At 36.0% G+C, this 26,316-nt stretch overlaps 1 protein-coding gene and 2 non-coding genes across 3 annotated transcripts; 2 read left to right on the forward strand and 1 right to left on the reverse strand.

The window, feature by feature from the left end:
* Window positions 1–4,185: 4,185 nt before the first annotated feature.
* LOC113351934 lies at window positions 4,186–5,067 on the reverse strand. Its single transcript, XM_026595838.1, has one exon. It carries the CDS (start codon window positions 5,065–5,067, stop codon window positions 4,186–4,188), a length of 882 nt encoding a protein of 293 aa, XP_026451623.1.
* An 8,893-nt stretch (window positions 5,068–13,960) lies between these two features.
* LOC113354763 lies at window positions 13,961–14,064 on the forward strand. The gene has a single exon (XR_003361987.1). It is a non-coding gene; the product is annotated as a small nucleolar RNA R71 (small nucleolar RNA).
* An 8,859-nt stretch (window positions 14,065–22,923) lies between these two features.
* On the forward strand, window positions 22,924–23,027 carry LOC113354764. Its single transcript, XR_003361988.1, has one exon. It is a non-coding gene; the product is annotated as a small nucleolar RNA R71 (small nucleolar RNA).
* Window positions 23,028–26,316: the final 3,289 nt, after the last annotated feature.

A 26,316-nucleotide genomic window follows, 5' to 3' on the forward strand; every position in this document is an offset into this window, starting at 1 on the left:
TCCAATATATGCCCAATACAGTTCTAATCTGAAGACTCTTGTTTACATTATATTCCTTTGTCATGTTGTTGTAGACTCATGGCCTACCAATCCATTTGTAATTGATGAATATTGGGTATCACATACCATCGTGTAATAACTCTTTAATAAACTAATAAATTTGATGCTTAAAAAGAAAATCATTTAAATGGTTAAACCACGGCTACTCTCTGCCGATCAAAATGCTACTCTCTGCCAAGCATGAATTCTTTTCTGAGAATTGATAATCTCATGATATTAAAGAAAGTAAAACAGAGATAAAGAGAAGAAATTTTTATTATTTCTGTGTTGATAAAATTGATATAGACAGACTCAATTCAGACACATTAAATAATGTCTGATAACAATGACTTTTAACTAAAGTCAATAACCTTTTTCTAAAGTCAATGACCAATGAGACAAGCCTTACAAGCATTCCTATTATCCCCCCTCAAACTGATAATTGATACAAGAATCAGTTTGAAAAAAACTATTCAACAAGACTAAAGTCAATGACCAATGAGACAAGCAAAACTAACCAAAAAAAAACATATCAAGCCTTACAAGCATTCCCTGAAACAGTTTACTGACATGAGCTGAAGAATCAACATTAGCAGACTGACAAGAAGTAGTAGAAGAAATAGAAGTACTGGCAGAAGAACCAAGTAATTGCTGCAGAAGAGAAGTAAAAGCTGTAGCACACAACCCTTTTGCAAATAAGTCTGCCAACTGTTGATCTGAAGAAATATGCTGAACATTCAAGAATCCACTGGTCACCATCTCTCTGGCTACATGATAATGTATCTTTATATGTTTTGCCCTTGAATGAGATACAGGGTTAGCAGACAAGTATATAGCACTTGTATTATCACAGTATAATGTAATAGGAAGTTTTAAATCAATGTGAAGCTCAGATAACAAAGAAGCAAGTCATTGTAATTCTGCAGTTGCAACTGATAAACTCTTGTACTCTGCCTCTGTTGTTGATCTAGACACAGTATGTTGCTTTTTACTAGACCAAGAAATAAGATAACCACCAAGAAATATGGCATATCCACAAGTAGATCTAGAAGTTTCTGGACAACTTCCCCAATCAGAGTCAGTGTAAGCAGTTAACTCATGAATATCTCCTTTCCTCATGTAATACCATAACCAAGAGTTCCTTTTAGATATCTAAGAATCCTCTAAACCAACAAAAAATGAACATCTGTAGGTGCATGCATAAATTGACTCACATAATTGACTAAAAAACATATATCAGGTCTTGTTAAGCATAGATACTGCAACATACCCACTAGAGTTCTATAAGCTGTTACATCTTGTAATAATACACCATCATTTATAGAAACTCTAGGACCTTTTGCTACTGGAGTACTGCATGGAATACATTCAGTCATATGAGCTTTGTTAAGCAACTCAAGAGTATATTTATTCTGTGTTAGCAGAATATCAGTTTCAGTTCTATGTGCTTCTATGCCCAAGAAATAATTTACATCTCCCAATTGCTTCATAACAAATTTAGAACTTAAAAATTGAACCAGATGATCAAGCAAAGAATTTGATGTGCCAATCAAAAGAATGTCATCAACATAAAGAAGCAGGACCATCATTTGAGAATCAACAACATATACAAACATTGAAAAATGTGAAACTGTTCTAACAAAACCATAAGGCAATAAAGCAGAACTGAACTTTTGAAACCAGGCCCTTGGTGCCTGTTTTAAACCATATACAACTCTTCTTTAGATGACGTACTTTATTAAGAAATTCTTTACTAACAAATCCTGCTGGTTGTTTCATATACACATTTTCAGTTAAATCCCCATGCAGAAATGCATTTGAAACATCCAATTGCCTTATAGACCAACCTCTAGTGACAGCAATGCATAAAAAAACTCTAATGGTTGTGGACTTAACAACTGGACTAAATGTTTCACCATAATCCAATCCATCTTGCTGATTATATCCTTGAGAAACCAATCTAGATTTACACCTATCTACAGTACCATCTGATTTCAGCTTAACTCTATATACCCATTTACATCCCAAAATATTCATATGGGGTTATGGATCCACTAAATCCTATGTACCATTTCTGTGTAAAGCTTCATTTTCATCACTCATTGAAACTTTCCAATCAGGAATTTGAATTGCTTCCTTAAAACTTTTTGGTTCAGATGGAGTATTAAGTAAATAAGCAAAAGTAGATGGAAGAGGATATTTTACAGAAGCATAAGAAACATGATCAGGAAAAACTTTTGATTTGACAATACCTTTTTGGGATCTTGTGACAATAGAAGGAGCTGAAATTAAGGAATTTAAAGAACTATCTTCCATAACATGAGACTCAGAAGATGAAGTTAATGGATTTGAATCAAGTAAAGAAGGAGAAACAGAATCAGTAGAAGTAGAGTAGAAAACTCAGTTTCAGAAAAAATAACATGTCTAGAAATGTATGTTCTTTTAGAAATAGGATTGTAACACTTATAATCTGGTCTAGAATGTCCTAAGAAAGGATAGCAAACACAACCAAAAACTCTGAGAAAAGAGTAATCTGGTACATCATTGTATAAAACTTGAAAAGGAGATTTATCAAGAAGAATAGGAGTTGGTGTTCTATTTATAAGATAAGTAGCAGCAAGAAAGGCATCATACCAATACTCCTTAGGACAAGAAGCATTAAAGAGTAAAGCATTTCCCATTTCAGTAATGTGTCTATGCTTTGTTTCAGCAAGACCATTATGTTGTGGGGTTTTTGGACAAGAAATCCTTAATTGAATACCAGAAGAGTCTAAAAAACCTTTAAAACTACCTTTGACTAACTCACTTGCACCATCTGTTTCAAAAGCTATTTTCAGTTAAACTCTTGAAATGTTGAAAACATTGTAAAGCCTCAGTTTTAAGTTACATTGGATAAATCCAATGAAATCTACTAAAATCATCTATACCCTGCTAATGAGGTAACATGGGAAGAACCTCACTCATCACAATGAATTAGTGCAAGTGGAGATGAAGCATGAGTGGGAGATAAGGAAAAAGGAAGTCTTTTACTTTTTTCCAATTGGAAGGGATGACAAATATTCTGAGAGCTAGAAGACTTAACAATGATATTTTTATGAGTATGAAGTTGTTGAATTATTTTAGATGAAGGGTGACCTAACCTGCAATGCCAAACTTGAGGAGAAGCAAGGAGAGATGAAAAAGCATACTGCATCATAGGAGTTGTTATGGGATACAAATTATTAACCATCTTCCCTTAAGCTAATAAAGCATGACTAGGTAAGTCTCTTATCTCATATCCTAAAGTCAATAACCTTTGACTAAAGTCAATGACCAATGAGACAAGCCTTACAAGCATTCCTATTATTTATTTTTTTGCCCTTCTATAGGATCCTTGCTCCACCACCAAAGCAAAGCTGGCGATGAACCGACATACAACATCACAATTTATGCGTTATTCTTTCCTAAAGTAATAAGTAGGTGCAAGTTTTACTTAAGGCTTTGTGACCTGCCAACTTCTAACTCGATAAGCATTAAGCGTTCACATGGAAGGAAAGTGACTAAAGAAATTAGAGCGAAAGTTCTCCTGGGACGAAAGTGACAATCGAAGAACACATAAAAAATGTGTGGAGTAGTTCGGAATACGCGTATGGGCATCCGTAACTTTTAGAGTACGGATAAAGTTGTGTGCATGCCAAGTGTTGCAGCCTTTTTAGGAGAGCCGAGAGTGTGAAATTTATAGCAAAGCCGTTGTATAGAAATATGGAAGACTTTTGATTTTAACGGCATGTCAACAAATTGTTTGTCAGCAATTTGGTTCCCAAAATAATACACTGACCCTTGTTTTTAATGGCAGCTCGTGGTGATAGTGGTGGTGGTGCGTCCGTAATGGTGGTGGAAATTGAACATGCGGTGGTGGGTTTAAACTTTTACTATTTGGTGTACTGACAAAAGAGAGAAAAAACAAAAAGTTAACTTTTTTACGTGTCTGTGAACAAGATGACGGCCCTGTAAACAGCAGCGTTCTTGAAAACCATTCGAAAAGATTGAAATTAGTACTATAAAAAAAGTCAGGATAGAGGAGACTCTGGATCCCAAGCATGTGTAGGTATTTTTCTTCTTTTTTTTTCTGATCATAAAAGCTAATTCATTACTTAAAGGAAACAGTTACATAGAGTTGTCCAACTCAAGAATTGAGTGGATACATCTTGGTGGATTAACAGACCACACTTGATTACATTCATATCTTTTGGCATATTTGGCTAACCCATTAGCCGCTTCATTGCCTGTCCTAGGAAAAAAAGTACAAATGATATTACTACAAGCTTCAACTAATCTACTAATATCTGAAAGGAGGTTGTGATCCTGCCAAGAGGAATTACCAAAATTTGAAGTCACAACTTCAATAACAGTCTTACAATCTCCTTCAATGATAACATTCTTCCAATTTCTACTTCTAACCCATTCCACTGCTTCTAGCAGAGCTAAACCTTCTCCCTGCTCTACATCTCTAGCTTTAGTGACTTTCACCATGGCCTCCACAAATCTTCCTGCACAGTCTCTTAAAATTAGTCCAATACCACATGTATTTGTATCCTTATCAAAAGCAGCATCAAAATTTAATTTCCACCAATTTTTAGGTGGTTTTTTCCACTTATCCTTAGGTTTACTATTATTGTTTCTACCTATAGGATTAGTCTCACTGCCTAGTATGTTGTATTTCATGCAGAATTGCTTAATGCTTATTATGATGTTGTTAGGATGTGAAAGTTTTTCCTCAAAAACTGTTATGCATCTGGATTTCCAAATCTGCCACATAATGACAGTGGCTAAAAGGATATTGTTCTCATTTTTGAAGGAGATGATGCTCTGAGCATGGTTCCAAGATTTCACCCACTTTTGCAGAGAGTTAAATTTTTGTTGGGAGTGCATTGCTTCTGGTAGAAGGGCAAACCAAATGGATTTTGCTAGATTGCATTGTAGAAGGATGTGCATGTCTGTCTCTGGTTGTTGTTTGCAGAACGGGTAACTATAATCTTCTAGTTGCATGTGCCTCCCCAATCTGGTTCGTGTTTGCAGAATGTCTTTTAAGCATCTCCAGATGAATAAATTCAGCTTATATGGAAGTTTTAAGTGCCAGATTTTCAACCAGAATTTTTGTTCTTCTTTGTTGTTACATTCTCCATTTATTTCCTGAGTTAGAGCTTTGTAGGTGGACTGAATTGTGAAGATTCCATTTTTTGTAAGGCTTCAGTTGAGATTATCCCTAGGATTTCTTGAGATTCTGATTTCTGTAATTTTCTTCTTCTCTGTGCTGCTGAAGGATTGATCAATCTTTTGCAGGTTCCATTGTGTGTTTTCTTGCTGAATCAAGCTTTTAACTGTATCATTATTGTCAGAGAATTGTGCTGCATTTGAGAGCTGAAAGTGGTGAACCCCTGGAATCCAATTGTGTCTCCATATTTTAACTCTAGAACCATCCCCCACACTCCAGATGTAATACTTCTTGACAATTTGAAGTCCTCTATGTATACTTTTCCAAATCCAAGAACCATTTGAAGTAATTTTATCACTTAGAGGGTCTTTGTTGTGGAAGTACTTTGCTCTTAGAATTCTTGCACAAAGAGAGTTCTGAACTGTGATCCTTTTCCATGCTAGTTTTGCTAACAGAGCATCATTGAATTTTTTGGTATTTTTGAAGCCCAAGCCACCCATTCTTTTTGGTTTACAAATTGCTCCCCATGAAATTGGATTCATGCCTTCTTTATTTTCTTCCTCCACCAATATCTTCTTTGTACTCTATCAATATAATCATTGACATGTTTTGGCATTTTGAAGCAACCCATTTGGTAATTTTCCATTGTACTTAGAACTGATTGAACTTGAGTAGATCTTCCAGCTTGATCAACAATTTTTCCCTGCCAAGTGCTCAACTTATTTTGTACTTTTTCTTCAATTGGTTTGAAACTCTCTTTCTTGTTTTTGCCCAAGAACAGTGGTAGCCCAAGGTATTTTTCATTTAATCCCATAGTCTTCATTTGGAGGATACTAGTGATGTGTTCACTTCTCTGTGGTTGCATATGCTTGTTGTAGAATACACTGGACTTATTGAAATTCACTACCTGACCAGAAGCATTGCTAAACTTGGTGATGATGTCTAGGAGATTTTTAATATATTGCTCTTTTCCTTTGCAAAATAGGAGACAGTCATCAGCAAACAACAAGTGATTGATGCTGGGACTATGATGACTTGGTTTTATCCCTTGTATTTTCTTTAAGCTTTCAGCCTTGCACATCATTCTTGAGAATCCTTCCATGCTGAGTATGAAGAGATATGGTGAAATTGGATCTCCTTGCCTTAAACCCCTTAAGGGGATGAAGGGTTGGCAAGAAGAACCATTAAGAAGTACTGAAACTGAGGTAGTTCCAATACATTAACTTATCATTTGACACCATTTGTTGCAGAAGCCAAGTTGTTTCATAATATCCAATAAAAACTCCCACTCAATCCTGTCAAATGCTTTTGACATGTCCAGCTTGATACCCACTTCCCCAAATTTACTTCTGCTTTTCTTCATATGGTCAACGATTTCATGAGATATTATAGTGTTATCAGAGATGTTTCTGTTTGGGACATAAGCTGCTTGAAAAGGGTGATACTATTTTTTGAAGAATTGGTTTTAATCCGTTGGCAAGAATCTTGGATATGATTTTGTAGTTTATGTTGCACAGGCTTATGGGTCTGTAATCTGATGGAGTTTGGGGACACTCAATTTTTGGGATCAGGGTTTGAAATGTGTAGTTAAGCTCCTTGAGAAGAAAATCATTTCTGAAAAATTGTTGAACTATTTGTGTGATGTCTTCATTGACTATGCTCCAGCACTGTTGATAGAAGCCATCTTGGAGGCCATCTGGTCCTGGAGCAGCCCAATCCTTAATTTGATTAACTGTGTCTTTGATTTCTTTTTGGTCAGGTATTCTTGTTAAACTGGCATTGTCTTCTGCAATTATGCAAGGACTGATCAAACTTAAGATTTCTTCATTTCTCTGTGGATTTGATGTTGTGGTTATAGAACTGAGATTCTTATTGAGAAGAATTTCAATATCCTTTCTATCTGAGTGCCACAGACCTAGCTTATCCTTGAGGGAGTCAATGTGATTTCTCCTTCTTCTGAAGTTGGCTTTTGAATGGAAGTATTTGGTGTTTCTGCTTTTTTTTTTTCAAAATGTTTTCCCTGGAGTTTTGATATTTCATATCAGAGTCCATCTGGTACCAGTATTTCAGTTTTTGATGAAGTTTACTTAGAACATCTCCATTGTTGTGCCCCTGATTTTCTTGAGCTTCTTGAATCTTCTTCTCCACTTCCTTGATGTGTTGATTCACATTACCAAAAACTTCAAAGTTCCATTTTTGAATTTCTTTTTTTGTTTGCTTTAGTCTTGAGACAGTTTGAAAGGCTACAGATCCTTGTTGATGTTGTTTACAAGCTTTGGCAATTACCTCTTTGCATGAGTCATGTTGTATCCAGTTCTCATAAAGTCAGAATGGTCTCTTGTTGTCTTTCTCAGCTGGATTTGTATGGAGTAAAATGGGTGAGTAATCTGATCCAAAAGTTGTTAGGTTGTATGTTGTAGCATCTTTGAAATTCTCATGCCATTGTGTATTTGCTATGGCTCTGTCCAGTTTTGCCTCCACCAGTTGATCATTCTTTCTGTGGTTATTCCATGTGTAAGGATATCCTGAGAATTTAACCTCCACTAGATCAGTTTGAAGAAGCTTTTCCCTTATGTATGTGTTGATACTTGATTCAGATTTTCCTGCCTTGGAGCTCTTTTCTTCATTGCTGATGGTGATATTTAAGTCCCCAATTATCACCCAAGGGACTTGAATGTTCTGACTTCTGCTGGAGATATTTTCCCATAGTTCATTCTTTTCTTTTTACTTTGTACTTCCATACAGACAGGTTAGCAGCCATTGTAAATTTTTAGGTCCAGCTGTGACCCTAATTTCAATTAGATTTTTTTGTTCATTTGTTATTTGTATGCTCATGCCATCTTTCCAGAGGAGGGCAATTCCTCCAGAGAGGCCTATAGAGGATTGGGACCAATAATTGAGGTAACCAAAATGTCTAATAAATGAGTTTGTTTTCTTATAATTTATTTTGGTTTCTGAAATGAAGATAATGTCAGGGTCATTACTATGAATGCAATGTTTTAAATGATCCCTAGTGTCTTTTTGGCCAATGCCTTGACAATTCCAGGCAAATTTTTTAATTTTCCTATGTTTTATGGATGAACTTTTAAAACGACTGTGACTATGAGGGTGACTAATAAGCTTGAAGACATGTAAGAGATTTATATGATGATGAAAAGCAGAAAAATTATAAATATTAAAATAAAAATGAACTTGCACAAGGAAGTGAAAAGTGCGAAAAGTGTTAGTTACCTGGTCTTCATGCCCTGCTTGATAACGGTACTGAGTCATAGCTTTGCAATGCTGGTCCCAATCCCCCTTTTTCCCTTGGTCTCATTCTTGAATTTCAGGTTCATTCTGATACACACTATTATCAGCTTGACTGTCAGCATCCATGAAAATGGGATTGTCAAAATTCAGATTCCTTTCAACATTGTCTCTGAATCTCTTTCCATTCCTCTGGTTAGAGCATTCTCCTGCTACATTGTGACTTCCAGTCTCCTCATAGAATACAGCAGTAACATGATACCCATCAGATGGCTTTTGAAAAACCACTTTGTTTGCAGCTGCAGCTTTCTTCTTTGACACTTTTCTGTTGATAGTTATTGGAGAACCATCACCATACTTTGGATTCATAGCCATGACATCTTGAAGTGATAAATTGGTTTGCCCAAATTTGAAGAGGGCTTTGTTAGCCATGGCTCTAACAAAGTTAGCATTTCTTTCACAATCATCTTCATTATAATCCAAGACAAAGAAAGCTGGACATAAATTTCCTGGTTGCTTCTGGTAGTAAAATGAGATCCATTGGGTGTATCCTGCTCCATTTTCAGTTAGAAGACCTCTAATGAGGGGGGTATTCACATTGATTTTGATTTTAGCACTAACAGCATTTGAGTCCACGGGATTCCCATCTTCTGGATCCAAGGCTATGACTTCTACCATTATCTTTGCAAACTTCTTCATTGTTTCCTCATCAAAAAGCTCTGGTGGTAAATCTTTGAAGTCAACCCAGAACTCTTGAGTGCTAAAGTCCATTTTTTGAATCTGCACAAAAGAGTTGTATGGTTTGACCATGAAGAGCATTCCACTAACAGACCAAGGTGCATTTTCAAGGACCCAATTGACTTGATCCCAGTTGGCAAACCTGACAATAAAGTGGTTTGGAGCTGGGTTTCTGATTTGGATTTTCTTAATCTTTTTCATCCAAATGTTTTAAGATGAAATTCCAAAGTTTCTGGCTTCATAGGTTCAGCAACAAGAAGTTTCCCCACAACACTGGTGGCCCATTTCGAAATTTCTCTATCAAGGTTAACACTAGAATAGACAAATGTTTGTCTAATCTCATTAGACTCAGAGTTGTTGATGTTTGTTGCCATGAGTTGTTCTTCCAAAAAATTCATATCTCCCAAATTTGGTTCCATGGTGAAAAGGCTTGCAGGAGTTTTTGAATTTGAAGGTTGGAGGCTTAAGAGAATGATGATTAGAATGAGGAAATTCGGCCTTGTACCTTTCCAATTCATAAGGGGGTTGCATGATTTTGAACTGCGACGTGTACCATTTGTCATAGCTTTTTTGACACTAATCTTCCAACAAGAAAAAATTTCAGAGAACTGGGATTCACCGTTGAATCGAGGAGCATCTAAAGAATTAGTAAACTCCGCCATTACTTTAAACACAGCCGGTAACTTTGAAGGAGACAAACCTTGGGGGGGGGTAACCTTTGCAATGACAACTTTGTACCAAAACAAGGCAACAAAGACCAGGTTAGCACCTGCAAGCCATTAAAACAAAACCAGAAGGGTAAAAGTGAAACAACAAAATCAAGAACAAGAGGCGATTAAGACAAACACATGCAGATTTTGAAAAGATGAACTTTTAAAACATTAAGAAACAAAAAACGAGATTCAGACCGTTAACGGAAGCAATTAATTGAAGATTAAATTCTAGGTGACAAGGAAAAGCAATGATTACGACAAAAAACTTATTGCATGTTTCAGAGATTCATTAATGGCGATCTAGAAATTGAGATTGAAAAGGCACTGAGTTAACTCGTCTGTGTCGCCGATTCGCAGAGCTTTTAAGACAGAAAACTTTCTTCTTTTGCTGTTAGGAATTTAAGGCACGCCGTTAATGATAATTTTAATTAAATATATAAAAATCTTGACCACTGTTTGATTTGATTTGCTGAGCACCAGAAAATCATACTGATAATTGGATTGGCGTATTATCATGCTTAAACTAGGAAATCTATAATATGGGCTCCAAGCATTTGGATTTGAGAGCTCTTAGAGCAACCACAGTCGACGACCAAAATCAAAAAACTTGACCAGATATCAACCACTATGGAACGGATCAAAGATAAAGAACTAGACTAAAACCAAAAACCAAAAACCAAACCATATTTGGTCTTTAGTTTGGTTTTGGTGGAGCGTAAATTAGGACTACGCCAAAAGTGAGACGCGAATCTTACTTGTGTTCGATGTGGGGCGGAATTTTATATTACCGCCTGGTAGTGAGACGCAAATACAAAATGCGCCAATACGAAGGGTCATTTTAACCTACGCCTGGTGGGGCGTTACTTTAATTTGAGTCTGGTTTGAGATGGGCATTCCAGTTACGCCTGGTCTAGGCGTAGTTTGTAGTCCTGTCTGGTGAGACGTGATTTTAAAGACCGCCCAATCACCGGGCGCAAGTTTCAATTACGCCTCTCACTTAGGCGTTTCAAATTTTCAAAGTTTTAAAGTTTGGAGTTTGAAATTATAACGTTGGGAAATTTGGAACGTTGGAAATTTTGGATCTGTTGGCTTTGCGGATCTGAGAATGTTATACGAAAATTCCAAATTTGCTTTTTATCGTTTGCCAAAAGGAAAAACAAAGTAAATCACGTTGAAACAAAAGAATATTAGGGTTGATCGTCGAAATTGCATGTGAGATGATTCACCGCTTGTATACCGTTTAAAGGTTTATTTTTTTCCTCAGTAAATTCAAATTCGATCTAGACCCAATACAAAAGTTTAGGACTTGTGTTGATCTCTAATCAAAAAATAATACGATTATAGGGTTTTAAAAATCTTGATTTTGATCGTTATTTGGTGTAATTGAATTAACACTATAAATAAGTGAATAAATAAAAGAAAGATTGAGATCACATACCTCGTCGCGTTAATCTTTCTTTTTATTTTTGTTGGATAGAGAAGAAATTGCTGGAAGGTAGAGAACCAGAGAAGTAAAACGATGAGAACAAAGTAGAAGGGGTTTATAATGCTGCCGCATGTGCAGTACGAGTGTGTGGTGGGGCGTAGTTTCTTATTGCGCCTTATAGGGCGTTGATTTCAATTGCATCTGATGGTCAGGCGGTTGTACATATTCCGCTCCACCACAAACTCAATTTTAAAATGTGCCCGACATCAGGCGTTAGTTAAAGTTACGTTCATCGGGAACGCATTTTCTACCTACGTCCCGTATCAAACGAACCATTATACATCCGCTCCACCATATTTGCTCCTACACCATAACATCACACTATGGACTAAACCCATTCTTTTTAATTTTTTTTGGTTTTTACTCTTTGGTTATGCTCGCACCACTGCAGTTGCTCTTATGGATTTAAATGTCCTATATGTAGATAAGGGGAGACCTAAGCTATTGACAAAAAATAAATAATAGCTAACCTAACCAAAAGCAAAAACTAAAATCCGTCGCGTCCTTCTCTTCTTCTTCCCTTCTTCCGTCGTCTGTTCTTCATATTCTCCCATTTTTCCAATCATCAATTATCAAGATTAATCATAGCTGATTAATCAAGGAGTACAAACATCAATTAAGAATCGAAAAACCCATCCTTTTTTCTTGGGTTAAATTGTATAAATCTATGGTTTGGAAAATAAATATTTATCCACCATACTGAAGTTCTACAGTTTGGAATTCCCCTTTTCGAGATTCTGTAGATATTCTCCCCTTGAAAATTTGAAACCAATATCCCCTCTCAACCGTAGATTCTAAAACACTTGGTGAACAGAGAAAACGAGGGTTTCCTGTAATCTCGTGATCAACCCTTGCCACAATTTTTTGTTTTCTTACAGTTGCCTTTAAGATTATTGAAATCAGTACTACAAAAATCCCCACCGTACAAAAAATGGCAGTAGTAATTCAATTAGTCTTTGCCCATTGGTATATGATCTATTGGAATTGAGACAAACAACTAATTATCATGAGAAAGAGAGATCGACGTCAGAACTAGTTTGATGCAGTTGAGATTTATCTAATGATAGTGGACCTATATCATTAGTTCTTTGATTTCATCGTATGATTCTGTTGAGGGTACTCCTCCTATGTTTGAGCCTCGGGGGATGGCTTCAATCATCTATTCTTGTCAATACTACTGGTTTATTATTATGATCCCAACCGTAGAATGAACATTCCAAGATATCAAACTCACTTTTCCCCACCGTATATTCATCTGAATTTTTTACGGTTTGGTGACTCAAAACGTAGCTGTATTTTCAGAAAAAAGAAAAACTTCCCAACCGTATCAACTCCATTCCCAAACGTAGCATTCCCTGTGTTTGTATACGGTTTGGATTTTTTTAATTTCACATCGTATATTATTCTACGGTTTATTTTCCAAACCGTACGTAAACTTTAACAAAAAAAAAAAAAAAAAAAGACTTGATCCCAGTTTTCCATTTTCCGAACTTTGATTTTTGATTTTTAATCACTAATATTATTTAATTTAATTAATCTAATTTTTCACACAAATTAATGGAGGGTATTTTAGCCATTAATCAAAAAAGTAGGATAAGGGGTTTTGTTGAGTGCTATTGGACAACCAAATTTTGCCATTTTGTAAGCCTTCAAAACCATTTACTTGGAACCCTTATAATAGGCTGCTAAAACCTTTGAACGTAACGAGCAAGATATCATACCATCATAGGGACAATGAAACGTGTGGGTTTTGTAAAATCCTAGAAACACAATCAACTTGACACTAGACAGTGGCATTGAGCAGTATTTGTGTGCTCACGAGTGACCTGTAAAAATTTTGGATCTTAAAATTTTGATTAGTTAAGAAGATAAAAGAAAAATGCTGCCATGGACGACATCCCCTGACTTGGCTAGCGGATAACCATAAACTTAAACATGTCCAAACACACACTCACACAATAGTAAAAGGGCTTGTGAGAGTTGACTGTACAGAAAAAGAATGTGAAATTGGGATAAAAAAAAAAAATTGGAATATAAGAAAAAGACAAAAACTGGATCCAGATATCAATTCGGGGTCACCCCTTATCTAAGTATTTTACGTATTACCTAATCTACCCTCATTGGTCTAGTTGATGTTCTAAGTTCGCCATAGATCTTTGAGTAGCCTGCACAAACAAGCTCATGCTTTCTTTCAAACTAGGAATACTTTGGTTAGAAAAATCGCTAGGAATAGAAGATGGATGTGTAATAAAATCAACAGGCTTAATTTTAGCCTTTCTTTCTAACGACTCAAGTCTTCGTGTCAAACCAGCGAACTTGGCCTCGAAGTCATTGTCAACTCTGTGAACCCCATTGCTACTAGTTACTGATCTTATGGTTTCTGTAGCCTCCCACTCTTGGTTTTTTTCAGCTACTTCATGCAAAAATTTATAACCTTCTTCAGCACTTTTATCGGGAAAATTACCACCACAAAGTGATTCTACCATAGTCAATGTTTTGTAATCTAATCCCTCATAAAGGATCAACGTGAGCCTAGGAGTGTCAAACCCATGGTGTGGACATTGTAACAAGAGATCATGGAACCTCTCTAAATAATCATAAAGAGATTCTCCTTCTTGTTGCGAAAAACTATATAGTTTTTGACGAATGGCAGTAGTTTTATGCCTAGGAAAAAATTTATGCAAGAATATATTAGTCATGTCATTCCAGGTACTAATTGATGAAGGACCTACCGCATTTAGCCAAGATTTAGCCTTATCCTTTAAGGAAAAAGGGAACAACCTAAGTTTAAGATACTCATCAGCCAAGTCTTTTCAAAATCTCTAATGTGGTAGTAAGGATTTTCATTCTCCTCGCCATAAAATTTAGGAAGTGCTTGAATGGTGCTTGCTCTAATCTCATAGGTTGCTGTGGTGGTAGGCAAAACAATACAAGAAAGTTGAGAGACTCTAGTTGGATACATATAGTCTCTCAAACTTTTAATCAGAGGGTTCTTACCCTCACCATTCGTTCCCGTCATGTATAAAGAGTTAACTCTAACAAGATGATTTAAACAATTCTCTACCCAACCACTAGGTAGATCTTGCGAAAGCTAACAAAATGCAGAATTCAGTTCAAACTCACCTTGCAAAAGCTCAGCGAAATACTTACTTTTCTGCCTATTTTCGAGAGATTCCAGTTGCGCTCTTCAAGCTAAGGTACCTAAAGATAATCAAACAAGCTACGTAAAAAAAAAAAAAAAAGAAATTATGTACAAAAATAATATAAAAATAAGCTATATACAAAAAGATATCAATTAGAGAGTATTATGCAACCACTCCCCGGCAGCGGTACCAAAAATTGATGGTATTTTTCAATGATACTGTAGTAAGATGATTCGTTCACTCAGATTTGTTGAGAATTTGTTTTAAGACTTAATAAAGAAAATAAGGGAAAATATATATACACAATTTGTCACAAGATGAAGAGATGTTGAGACGCGGGATTCCACTACTTTTCATATTGTTATGGTTCAGTCATTAACTCTAGACAATATAGCTCAAACAAAAGAAGTTGTGACTCTAGTTCTTTGCCAAAAATAGATTTCGTAAAATATTATTTATAAGTTAAAAGCATGACGCATCTAAAGTATTTAGAACTAAGCATGCGGCATCTAAAAAAATAACAAATAATTAATAGAAATCATAAAGCAATTAAATCTATGCAAAAAGTCAATAAAAGAATTAATTCATTTACCACAATCATGAAAAGTTGCTTCCTCCGTCGTCCCAACGATGGGGTCTAGCTCCTCATACTCAAAACACGCTCAAAATAATTTTTTATAGCTCAAAAAGGTGCTTTATTGAAGAAAAGATATAAAGCAGTGTGTTTGTAACAGTTATAATTGTTACAAAACCTACTGTTACAAATGAGTTGTTACAAAGTAGCTGTTACAAGAAAACTATAGCTCAAAACTGTCGCAAAACAACAGTGTTATCTGGAAGAAAACCTAACGGTTTTTTCGACACTAGAAAACGACTGCTTTTTGCAGTCTATTGTTCTTCGTGTTCTTCTCTCATGGCAGCAACATGAACTCTCTCCAACTCTAATTCCTACACTCTGTTCTCACCCCTTACTCTTCATCCCCTCGTCTAAAACTCCTCAGTACCTTATATAGCCTCTCATGCACAAGAAATCTCTTCCATAACTACAAATATTTTTCATTACTCGGCATTAAGGAAAATATTTTCGGGAATATCTTCTTACCTTTTAAACTTACAAAACCAACAAGAACTCCTTCTTCTATGTTCTACACTTCCACACGTTTCTGACTTGGCAAAGAAATCTCTTTCAATCAATAGAATATATTCCAGAGAGTAAAATCTTCTCTCACAAATCACGTATCTCCCATAATCAATTCCAGAATATCAAGTATTTATCACGTGAAATCTTCTTGCATACCATTCCTGTTTTAATGCAACAGGATATTCCCAATCAATTCCAGCGAAAAGATCCCAACAAATCAGCCCAGAAATCAACACAAGAAGTTACGCAATCTGAAACTATTTTCCCGCCAAAATGTATTCTTTAAACAGTGAAGAAGATGGTGAGGATTGCCCCTTATCCAGTGATAGGGTGCGGATAACACGTTTCTTTCGGGGTTCCCCGAGCAACTTTTCGATCCGAATTTCCACACATGTTTATTTCTCCAAAAACACCTACACATACACAAAAACACCATAATAAGTACAAAATCGAGTACCAACATGGAGATAATTGAGGACAACTTAGACACAAAAATGTGTCTATCAAATACCCCCAAACTTATTATTTGCTAGTCCTCGAGCAAAACAAAAAAATAAAATAAAAATAAAGCCGAGTTAGTCTCGGGTGGGTTTAACAGGGGTGTACCTACAAAAACCATGACTTCTAATTGGTAACAAGTATATAAAAAGCTATGAGGACATACATATTCTCAACCTATCTCCAAGTAACTAGAATGCCAGAGAAATTAAAGGTGTCAGCTCTAAAGCTGACTGAAGAAAAGGGGAGACACATCCACATCACTGCTAGATAAAGAGATATCCGCTACACAGCTAGATAAACATTGTAAGATGCGTCCGCTGCTTTACAGCTGGATAAGATTAGGAGAGAGATAAAAATGAGAGGGACATCTGCTACACAGCTGGACTAATTACGTGTGATGAGTTAAACCAGTGCTAGAAAGATCTTGTGCCAGATTGAAAGCAGACTAACAAAGCAACCAAAATGCATCTTTCTTTGACTCTCTCACAGTGCTCAGTAGAAACAACGCCTTCTTCGGTCTTCAACTGTTGATGATAAAATCTCGAACCTCATAGAACCTTGACAATTAACTCTTCTCTTCGATTTTTCTTGCTTGACTTATAAATTTCTTCTTCTCTATGGCCTTATTGAACAAAAAGAATGTAATGATGTTTCATTTTCATTTTTCATTTTTTTTTTTTCGTTTTTTTTTTTTTTTTTTTGAGTACAAAAAAATTACAAGACAATAAATTTACAAGGCCATGAGAGAAGGACTTTAAAAACTTGGATCTTCGCAACTTAAGATGTCTTGGTATCATGAATTCCAACAACTTATATCATTTTCTCTTACAACTTCTTGTAACTAAGTCTTCAATTTTGATTTTTGAATTATTCTATTCTATTGTTGCTTCTAAACCTTAAACGTCTTCAACTTTCTTCATAGATTTTGATGTCGCTCTGTCTGTTGATGATGATAAGTTTCTACTGAGAGAGTCGTAATCCAGTAACTATGATTACATTGTGAGGTTGCTTTGTCTTTCTGGCATTTCCTGACCTACTTTCCTTTCCATCATGGATGGTTAGGTCCATCACGGTTACCCTCTAAAAGGAACAAGTTCTCTCCTGAATTTCAAAGATCTCAATGTCTTTTTCTCTAATGTCTCAATAAGTTGTTATCCCTAGCATTCCAATTTCTATCTTTTCGGTGAGAAACAGTATGTAAACTTAGCTAACCGGATACCATGTGACGCTAGAAGTTTCAAAAGTGCAACTAAAAAGTTTCTCCCATACCCCCAAACTTAAATCTAACATTGTCCTCAATGTTCTAAAGATAAAATTAAAAGCATATGAACAAGGAGAAACTGTTACCATTTGAAGCAAAAGAGTTAAGGAAAGATATTACCGTGTTGCATGAGATTTGGTTACCTCCCAAGAAGTGCTAAGTTTAAAGTCTTCAGCCAGACATCGGAAGGAATTAGTCACCTTATAGAATCATATATAAGTAGCCGGAATAATTGTGGGTCATCTGGATCAAAAGGTGCTAACCATAAGAAGAGGAAACTGCAACAGACCAAGAAGATACCGAACATACCCTTATTTAACTTTTTGTTTAAGACAACTATCTTTAGTTGTGTCTCAGGTTTAGGCTCTATAAAAGGGTCTAAATAAAATGTTTTCATAGGCAGGACTTCCTCAAAAGAAGGATTCTTAAGATCAGGTTGTAGAGTCTGGAAATACTCAAGTAGGAACTTAGAAGCACATAACAATAACCTGAACAACTGCGGATCCTTAAAGTCAATTAGACTTGACTCACAAAACTGACCACAATGAAAGAGTTGGTATTCCTTAAGCAAATGTGTCGACCCTATTCTCCTAAAGTAATTAGGTTTAGTCTTAAAACTTAATAACCGACACATCTTAAAATCAAATGTTCCCACAATTGGAAGAAAATTATTTGGTGGGAAAACAAAGTCAATCTTGGTATCATAGCCTGGGTTAACCACATCAACCAGAGGATGGGTTTCTAACAACTGGGCTTCTCTATGGACATCATTAGGTTCAGGAAAAAGTGTACGAAGATAATCTTGTAAGATGGTTGAGGCACAAATGTCAAGTCCTACACGAGGGAACTTTCTAAGAGTTAAAGCACACGGAGACTGGTAATCACCCCCAAACTTAGAGTTTTCTGTGTCTCTAGAAAGACTAGTCATAACTTCCCTAATTTCTAGGTCATTGGATTCCTGAAAATGGTCAATTGATTCTTCTAAGTCGGGTTCATCCTCACTCATTTCTACGAGTTCATTTTCTTTTTCTAAGTCTAATATTTCTAAATTTCTAGACTCTAAAACAATATTCTCTGAATAAACTCGTTCCTCAAAACTATCATCGGCTTCGTAGACAGGAAATACTACATCATCTAAAACGGGGGTATCTCTAGTCAAATCCTCGTCCTTTTGAATAGGTGAATAATTAGTAAAATTATTTGGATTTGTACTAGAAACAGTACTATCATTATAAAGCTCAATCGGTGTAACAAATTCCTGATCACTATGCCTACATATTTCATGTTCTTCATCGATACTATCCTCATCATAATCATCATTATAATAACATGAAAATGATCGAACCTCATCAAAACAAGTAGTGTTACCAATTCTAACCTCGTCATCTTGATTATGCAAATAACTATCCTCATTTTTAAGGGTATTATTGGAAACACTATATTGGAAAGTAAGATTATTTCGAGCAAGTCTTTCGTTCGTCTCAGCCATCAAATTGAGGGATTCCTCTATAGAAAGTTCTCTTTCGTCAAAAACTAAGTTATTCATTTCTGCTAACTTACGTGTTGACTCAGCTAATTTACGTGTTGACTCTAGTAAAGAGGAATTATCAGAAGGATCATAAAAAGGACTACTTTTCAATAGTTTCATTGCATCCTCCAAAGACGAGGAACTAGTGCTATAGTCTTCTTGCTCGTATGACCGGTGCGCATGCGGATAGTAATTGGGCTCACCATGGTATGACCCGTAACCTTCAAAATTTTCGCGTTCCCAATCACGATTCACACTATGGTCATAAAAAGGATAATGTCCAAGATGCTCAGTCGGATACTCATTGTATTGGCTATTATAATACCAGTTCGACATCGTAACTGCAGGGGAATTCTAAACAAGCACAAAAAAGGCTGACTCGACCATAACAAGCCTATTTTATCTAGCAAACAAAAAGCATGATGGCTCCACTTAGATTGTTTCTAGACCAGCTTCTAATCCTTCGAAAGGGAATTCGTTACAATTTAAGCAAACCCCTCTGAAATCAATCCGAGTCAAAGCAAGTTGAATAGGGGCGAGGGAAGCTCAGTGGAGCTTTGATACCCAAGGCCTCACCGCTATTACAAGGCGGCGCAGTCACACATTCAACTCACAGAAACCATCATGAACTTCTAAGTATGCTTAAAAGAGTAACCAATATTTCTCGAATGACTTTCCTATTAAGCTCGTTACCCTATCGGTCTCGTTCTAGTCAAAATTTTAGGCTTAGGTTCGCGTTTGGTTTCGTTTTCCTAAGGCGGGCAAGAAGAGAACGGTGATGAAATCCGAACCCTTATCTTGTATGGCCAGGCCTTGCCCTTTACTAGGAAATTAAAACAGCCGTATTCGATTCCTCAACATATATGCATACAAAATCATCCAGTAAACCCGCTGACAGGAGATTCGCGGGTGTTTAGAATTCTTACCTACCGTTCCAGACGGGGGATGAACCGTTGAAGTCGACTCGGACCACAACTCCAATGTTGTGTACGAACCCGAGGGGCCGAGGTGATATCTTAATCACCGTACTTCTCTGCAAACAGTTTATTTAAAATTACCCTTCCACAGGGTTTTAAAAAAATAAAAATGTCCAATGTCCAAAAATAAAAAAGTCCAAAAATAAAATAAAAAGCTATTTACAGTTTCTAAAAAAAAAAAATAAAGAAAAAATCTTTATATACAAAAATCTTCTTCTTCACTCCTCTTGAATTCTCCTTTTCTTTCCTTATTTGGCTTAGCTTTTGTTTTCAACACTTTCTTCTCTTTCTTTAGCTTGGCTCCAAATCTGAAAACAAACAAGAAATACCAAAAGGCGTAAAAAATAACAAAAATTAATAAAAATGAAACCTAAAAACAAATCTATAAACAAATCCCCGGCACCGGCGCCAAAAACTTGATGGATCGGTAGACCGACTTTGTTTTACCGCAAGCGCATGGTGTAAAAAATAGCACACAATAGCAAGCACGATTCGTTCCCTCAAGGAGTGCGAAAACTACTACTAATTAATATCAAGACCGAACTAACCAAAATTCAATATTTTAGAGATGTTGTATTAAGAAAATAAGATGTCAAGTAAAATAAAGCAAATTTATAATGATATGTAATCAAGGATGTAGAAATATTAGGGTTACGGAATCCGTTGTAGGCTAAAGTTTCACTTATGTCTCTCACAAAGGTCTCATTTAACTCATGAACAATAGAAAACCTAGCTATCGAAACACGAAAGATATTTCAATTAAGAACAGTAGATAAGGATTATCAAGAGGATACGTTTGTTCTCAACCTTGAAGGTAGAAATCCTGAGTACTAATCATACAAGGCATAAGTAGTCAAAGGATTATCATAAATCATTTATCACCAAGATTATATATGGATGTTGTTCAAGAATTCAACTATGAAATATACATGGCATAAAACATGAAAAACTCATTAGACAAACAACCCAATTTTGAGAAACACAAACATTACGTTAAGATTTTATTTTTGAAACCATTGTTTGAGAACACAAGTAAATTCAACCTACAAGTTCATCTTTCACCCTAATGAGGAGTTTAGCTAGACATGGTTTTCTTGAAATCCATCAAAAATAATATAGATAATAACAAGTAAAGCATATGAATTGCAGAAAGCAAAATAGCAAAACCTAGTTTCTTCCCTGATTACCCTCTCCCATAAACAATAAGTTCAGAATGTTTACCAATTTTGATTCCCATTGGAGACTCCCAATTGGGTTTTAGATTAGGAGGGAGAAATGCATTACTAATGTCAATAAGAACAAGACCGCAGGACTTGGAAAAAGGAGCTAAGCAAACAATTCTTGGTTCTAATTTCTTATTGTGAATTAACTGACCAGTATAAGCATCTTGATAACTACTACTAGTACCATGAAAAACTAGTTCATCAGGCTTGGCAAAATAAGATGAGCAAATATCTGATGATTCAGTTTTTGTTAACTCCTTACAACCTGCAAAGTTTTCAGACATGCTTTCGAGATTGTCATTATAACTGTGAGTATAATCATTCACACCATTAACCAAGCATACATGTTCACACATTTCAGAAATCGCAGACGAATTTGAAAGGCTAAACACATTTATCTCCATTTTCATATTTCCAAAAGTAAGCTCCATGATTCCATTACGACAGTTGATAACCACATTTGAGGTAGCCAAAAAAGGTCTACCTAAGATGACAGGAATCTTCCCACTAGGATTAGAAACAGATTGAGTATCTAAAACAATAAAATCAACGGGATAAACAAAACTTTCAACCTGTATAAGAATATCCTCTACCACTTCCCTAGGAATTTTAATTGACCTATCAGCCAATTGGAGAGTGACATTAGTGGGTTTCAAATCACCAAGTTCTAATTGCACATACACAGAATATGGCAAGAGATTCACATTGTCCCCTAAATCTAACAATGCATGTTCAATCCTATGTTCACCTATAGTGCAAGCAATCGTATGACAACCTGGATCTTTGAATTTGGGTGGAGTTTTCTGTGTAATAATCGAGCTCACCTGTTCAGTAAGGAAAGCTTTCTTATGCACATTCAATTTTCGTTTCACAGTGCACATATCTCTTAGGAACTTAGCATAAGAAGGAATTTGTTTAATGGCATCTAATAGTGGAATATTGACGTTAACTTGTTTAACACTTCTAAGATGTCATTAGGACTAGATCCTTTCTAACGAGGTAGCAATGCTTGAGGAAAAGGAGCGCGAGGAACATAAGAGATTTCAGAATTACCTTTTTCGGTTTCATCGGTTTCTTTTTGTGTTGAAGGAGTAACCTGTGTAATAGTAGGCAGGTTCATATCTTGCACATTCTCCTCAGCATCACGAACATGGTTATCCACAACCCATCCACTTCTTAGGGTAGAGAAGGCTTGGACATGATGAGTAGGCTTAGCACCAGATGTGCTTACCTCAACAGAACCCTTGGAGTTGGGCGGGATTTGACGCGAGATCTGATCCTTCTCCCGCTCATTCAGTTGGCTAGCAAGCTGGTCTAGTTGATGCTCTAAGTTCTCCATAGATCTTTGAGTAGCCTGCACAAACAAGCTCATGCTTTCTTCCAAACTAGGAATACTTTGGTTAGAAAAATCGCTAGGAATAGAAGATGGATGTGTAATAAAATCAACAGGCTTAATTTTAGCCTTTCTTTCTAACGACTCAAGTCTTCGTGTCAAACCAGCGAACTTGGCCTCGAAGTCATTGTCAACTCTGTGAACCCCATTGCTACTAGTTACTGATCTTATGGTTTCTGTAGCCTCCCACTCTTGGTTTTTTTCAGCTACTTCATGCAAAAATTTATAACCTTCTTCAGCACTTTTATCAGGAAAATTACCACCACAAAGTGATTCTACCATAGTCAATGTTTTGTAATCTAATCCCTCATAAAGGATCAACGTGAGCCTAGGAGTGTCAAACCCATGGTGTGGACATTGTAACAAGAGATCATGGAACCTCTCTAAATAATCATAAAGAGATTCTCCTTCTTGTTGCGAAAAACTATATAGTTTTTGACGAATGGCAGTAATTTTATGCCTAGGAAAGAATTTATGCAAGAATATATTAGTCATGTAATTCCAGGTACTAATTGATGAAGGAGCTAACGCATTTATCCAAGATTTATCCTTATCCTTTAAAGAAAAAGGGAACAACCTAAGTTTAAGATACTCATCAGCTAAGTCCTTGAATTTCATTGTTCCACAGAATTCTCCAAAATCTCTAATGTGGTAGTAAGGATTTTCATTCTCCTCGCCATAAAATTTAGGAAGTGATTGAATGGTGATTGCTCTAATCTCATAGGTTGCTGTGGTGGTAGGCAAAACAATACAAGAAAGTTGAGAGACTCTAGTTGGATACATATAGTCTCTCAAACTTTTAATCGGAGGGTTCATACCCTCACCATTCGTTCCCGTCATGTATAAAGAGTTAACTCTAACAAGACGATTTAAACAATTCTCTACCCAACCACTAGGTAGATCTTGCGAAAGCTAACAAAATGCAGAATTCAGTTCAAACTCACCTTGCAAAAGCTCAGCGAAATACTTACTTTTCTGCCTATTTTCGAGAGATTCCAGTTGCGCTCTTCAAGCTAAGGTACCTAAAGATAATCAAACAAGCTACGTAAAAAAAAAAAAAAAAAAGAAATTATGTACAAAAATAATATAAAAATAAGCTATATACAAAAAGATATCAATTAGAGAGTATTATGCAACCACTCCCCGGCAGCGGTACCAAAAATTGATGGTATTTTTCAATGATACTGTAGTAAGATGATTCGTTCACTCAGATTTGTTGAGAATTTGTTTTAAGACTTAATAAAGAAAATAAGGGAAAATATATATACACAATTTGTCACAAGATGAAGAGATGTTGAGACGCGGGATTCCACTACTTTTCATATTGTTATGGTTCAGTCATTAACTCTAGACAATATAGCTCAAACAAAAGAAGTTGTGACTCTAGTTCTTTGCCAAAAATAGATTTCGTAAAATATTATTTGTAAGTTAAAAGCATGACGCATCTAAAGTATTTAGAACTAAGCATGCGGCATCTAAAAAAATAACAAATAATTAATAGAAATCATAAAGCAATTAAATCTATGCAAAAAGTCAATAAAAGAATTAATTAATTTACCACAATCATGAAAAGTTTCTTCCTCCGTCGTCCCAACGATGGGGTCTAGCTCCTCATACTCAAAACACGCTCAAAATAATTTTTTATAGCTCAAAAAGGTGCTTTATTGAAGAAAAGATATAAAGCAGTGTGTTTGTAACAATTATAATTGTTACAAAACCTACAGTTACAAATGAGTTGTTACAAAGTATCTGTTACAAGAAAACTATAGCTCAAAACTGTCGCAAAACAACAGTCTTATCTGGAAGAAAAAGTAACGGTTTTTTCGACACTAGAAAACGACTGCTTTTTGCAGTCTATTGTTCTTCGTGTTCTTCTCTCATGGAAGAAACATCAACTCTCTCCAACTCTAATTCCTACACTCTTTTCTCACCCCTTACTCTTCATCCCCTCGTCTAAAACTCCTTAGTACCTTATATAGCCTCTCATGCACAAGAAATCTCTTCCATAACTACAAATATTTTTCATTACTCGGCATTAAGGAAAATATTATCGGGAATATCTTCTTACCTTTTAAACTTCCAAAACCAACAAGAACTCCTTCTTCTATGTTCTACACTTCCACACGTTTCTGAGTTGGCAAAGAAATCTCTTTCAATCAATAGAATATATTCCAGAGAGTAAAATCTTCTCTCACAGTTCACGTATCTCCCATAATCAATTCCAGAATATCAAGTATTTATCACGTGAAATCTTCTTGCATACCATTCCTGTTTTAATGCAACAGGATATTCCCAATCAATTCCAGCGAAAAGATCCCAACAAATCATCCCAGAAATCAACACAGGAAGTTACGCAATCTGAAACTATTTTCCCTCCAAAATGTGTTCTTTAAACAGTGAAGAAGATAGTGATGATTTCCCCTTATCCAGTGATAGGCTGTGGATAACACGTTTCTTTTGGGGTGCCCCGGGAAACTTTTCGAGCCGAATTTCCACACATGTTTATTTCTCCAAAAACACCTACACATACACAAAAACACCATAATAAGTACAAAATCGAGTACCAACATGGAGATAATTGAGGACAACTTAGACACAAAAATGTGTCTATCAAATACCATGCCGGTAGACTCAATACCGGCATGGTATTCATACTACGACCATGCCGGTAGAGGAATATCCACCATTTTGAATATTGATCCGACATAGTATTCTACCAAAAACTATGCTAGTACGCTGTTAACTTTTTTACCTACCAAGGAATATACTACTGAATATTCAACCGGCATGGTTTCATTGATAGGTTTTTATGCCAGAACTGCATGAAAAACATACAGGAAACATTTCCATCTAAAACCAAATACCGGCATGGGAAATTAATAAACATCAACGCCGGAACTCCGTACCATCAATATCGAGAATGCCGGCAGCGCAACCAACGTTGTTAAGTTTCAATTTTACGATGCCGGTACCTACTAAAAAACATACAGGAATAAATATTTTCCAAAGCTAAATACCGGCATTACATATCAATTATTTTTAATGCCGGAAGCGTGTACTGGCTTGGGACAATAAATTACGAGAATGCCGACACCTTGGCTTCCAGCGTTGCTGTCTAATGAATCTTTTATGCCGGAATATATTTCAAATTTGGTATTCAGTTTTGGTTAAGTTCGACTATGCCGGAACATTGGTCGAGCATGCTGGTACGGGTTTCCGGCACAGTGTTTTAATTTCGTTTGGAACTAATTTTCATTCAATCTTTAGGTGGTGACATATATTGATCCAACAAATGCAAAGCCGCTTTATCGGGATACGTCGGAGTACTATAAAATACCTCCGGTATGTGACCAAAGAATACTTTTCACCTAGTATCTTGAACTTCACTAATGGATTGCTAGTAATGAACGTGAAATTGATCTTATGTAGGAAATAATAGATTGAAATGAAGCAATCGCTTGGGCTAAAGAGACGGCTCTTAAGAACATGTGTGTGTTGGTGAGGAATACCGAAGGTTCAAAGAGGCGTTTTGAGATGGCTTGCGAGAGAAGTGGGAAATACAAGGAGAAGAATAGCCACAAGAGAAAGGATTATGTATATCCAAAGAATACTAATAGGGTATACAAGACTCGTACGAGGAAGAATAATTGCTCGTTTAAGCTTGTATTCCGTTTAAATGATATGAACAATTGGGATTGTGAGGTTTTGTGTGGTTGTCATAACCACCGGGATC

Source organism: Papaver somniferum, chromosome 2, assembly GCF_003573695.1.
Source record: "Papaver somniferum cultivar HN1 chromosome 2, ASM357369v1, whole genome shotgun sequence".
In the NCBI taxonomy this organism is placed as follows: Eukaryota; Viridiplantae; Streptophyta; class Magnoliopsida; order Ranunculales; family Papaveraceae; genus Papaver; species Papaver somniferum.

What these genes read in the sequence shown, in the direction of transcription:
- LOC113351934 (XM_026595838.1), bottom strand. Translation starts at nt 5,067, where the DNA reads ATGCAACTAGAAGATTATAGTTACCCGTTCTGCAAACAACAACCAGAG.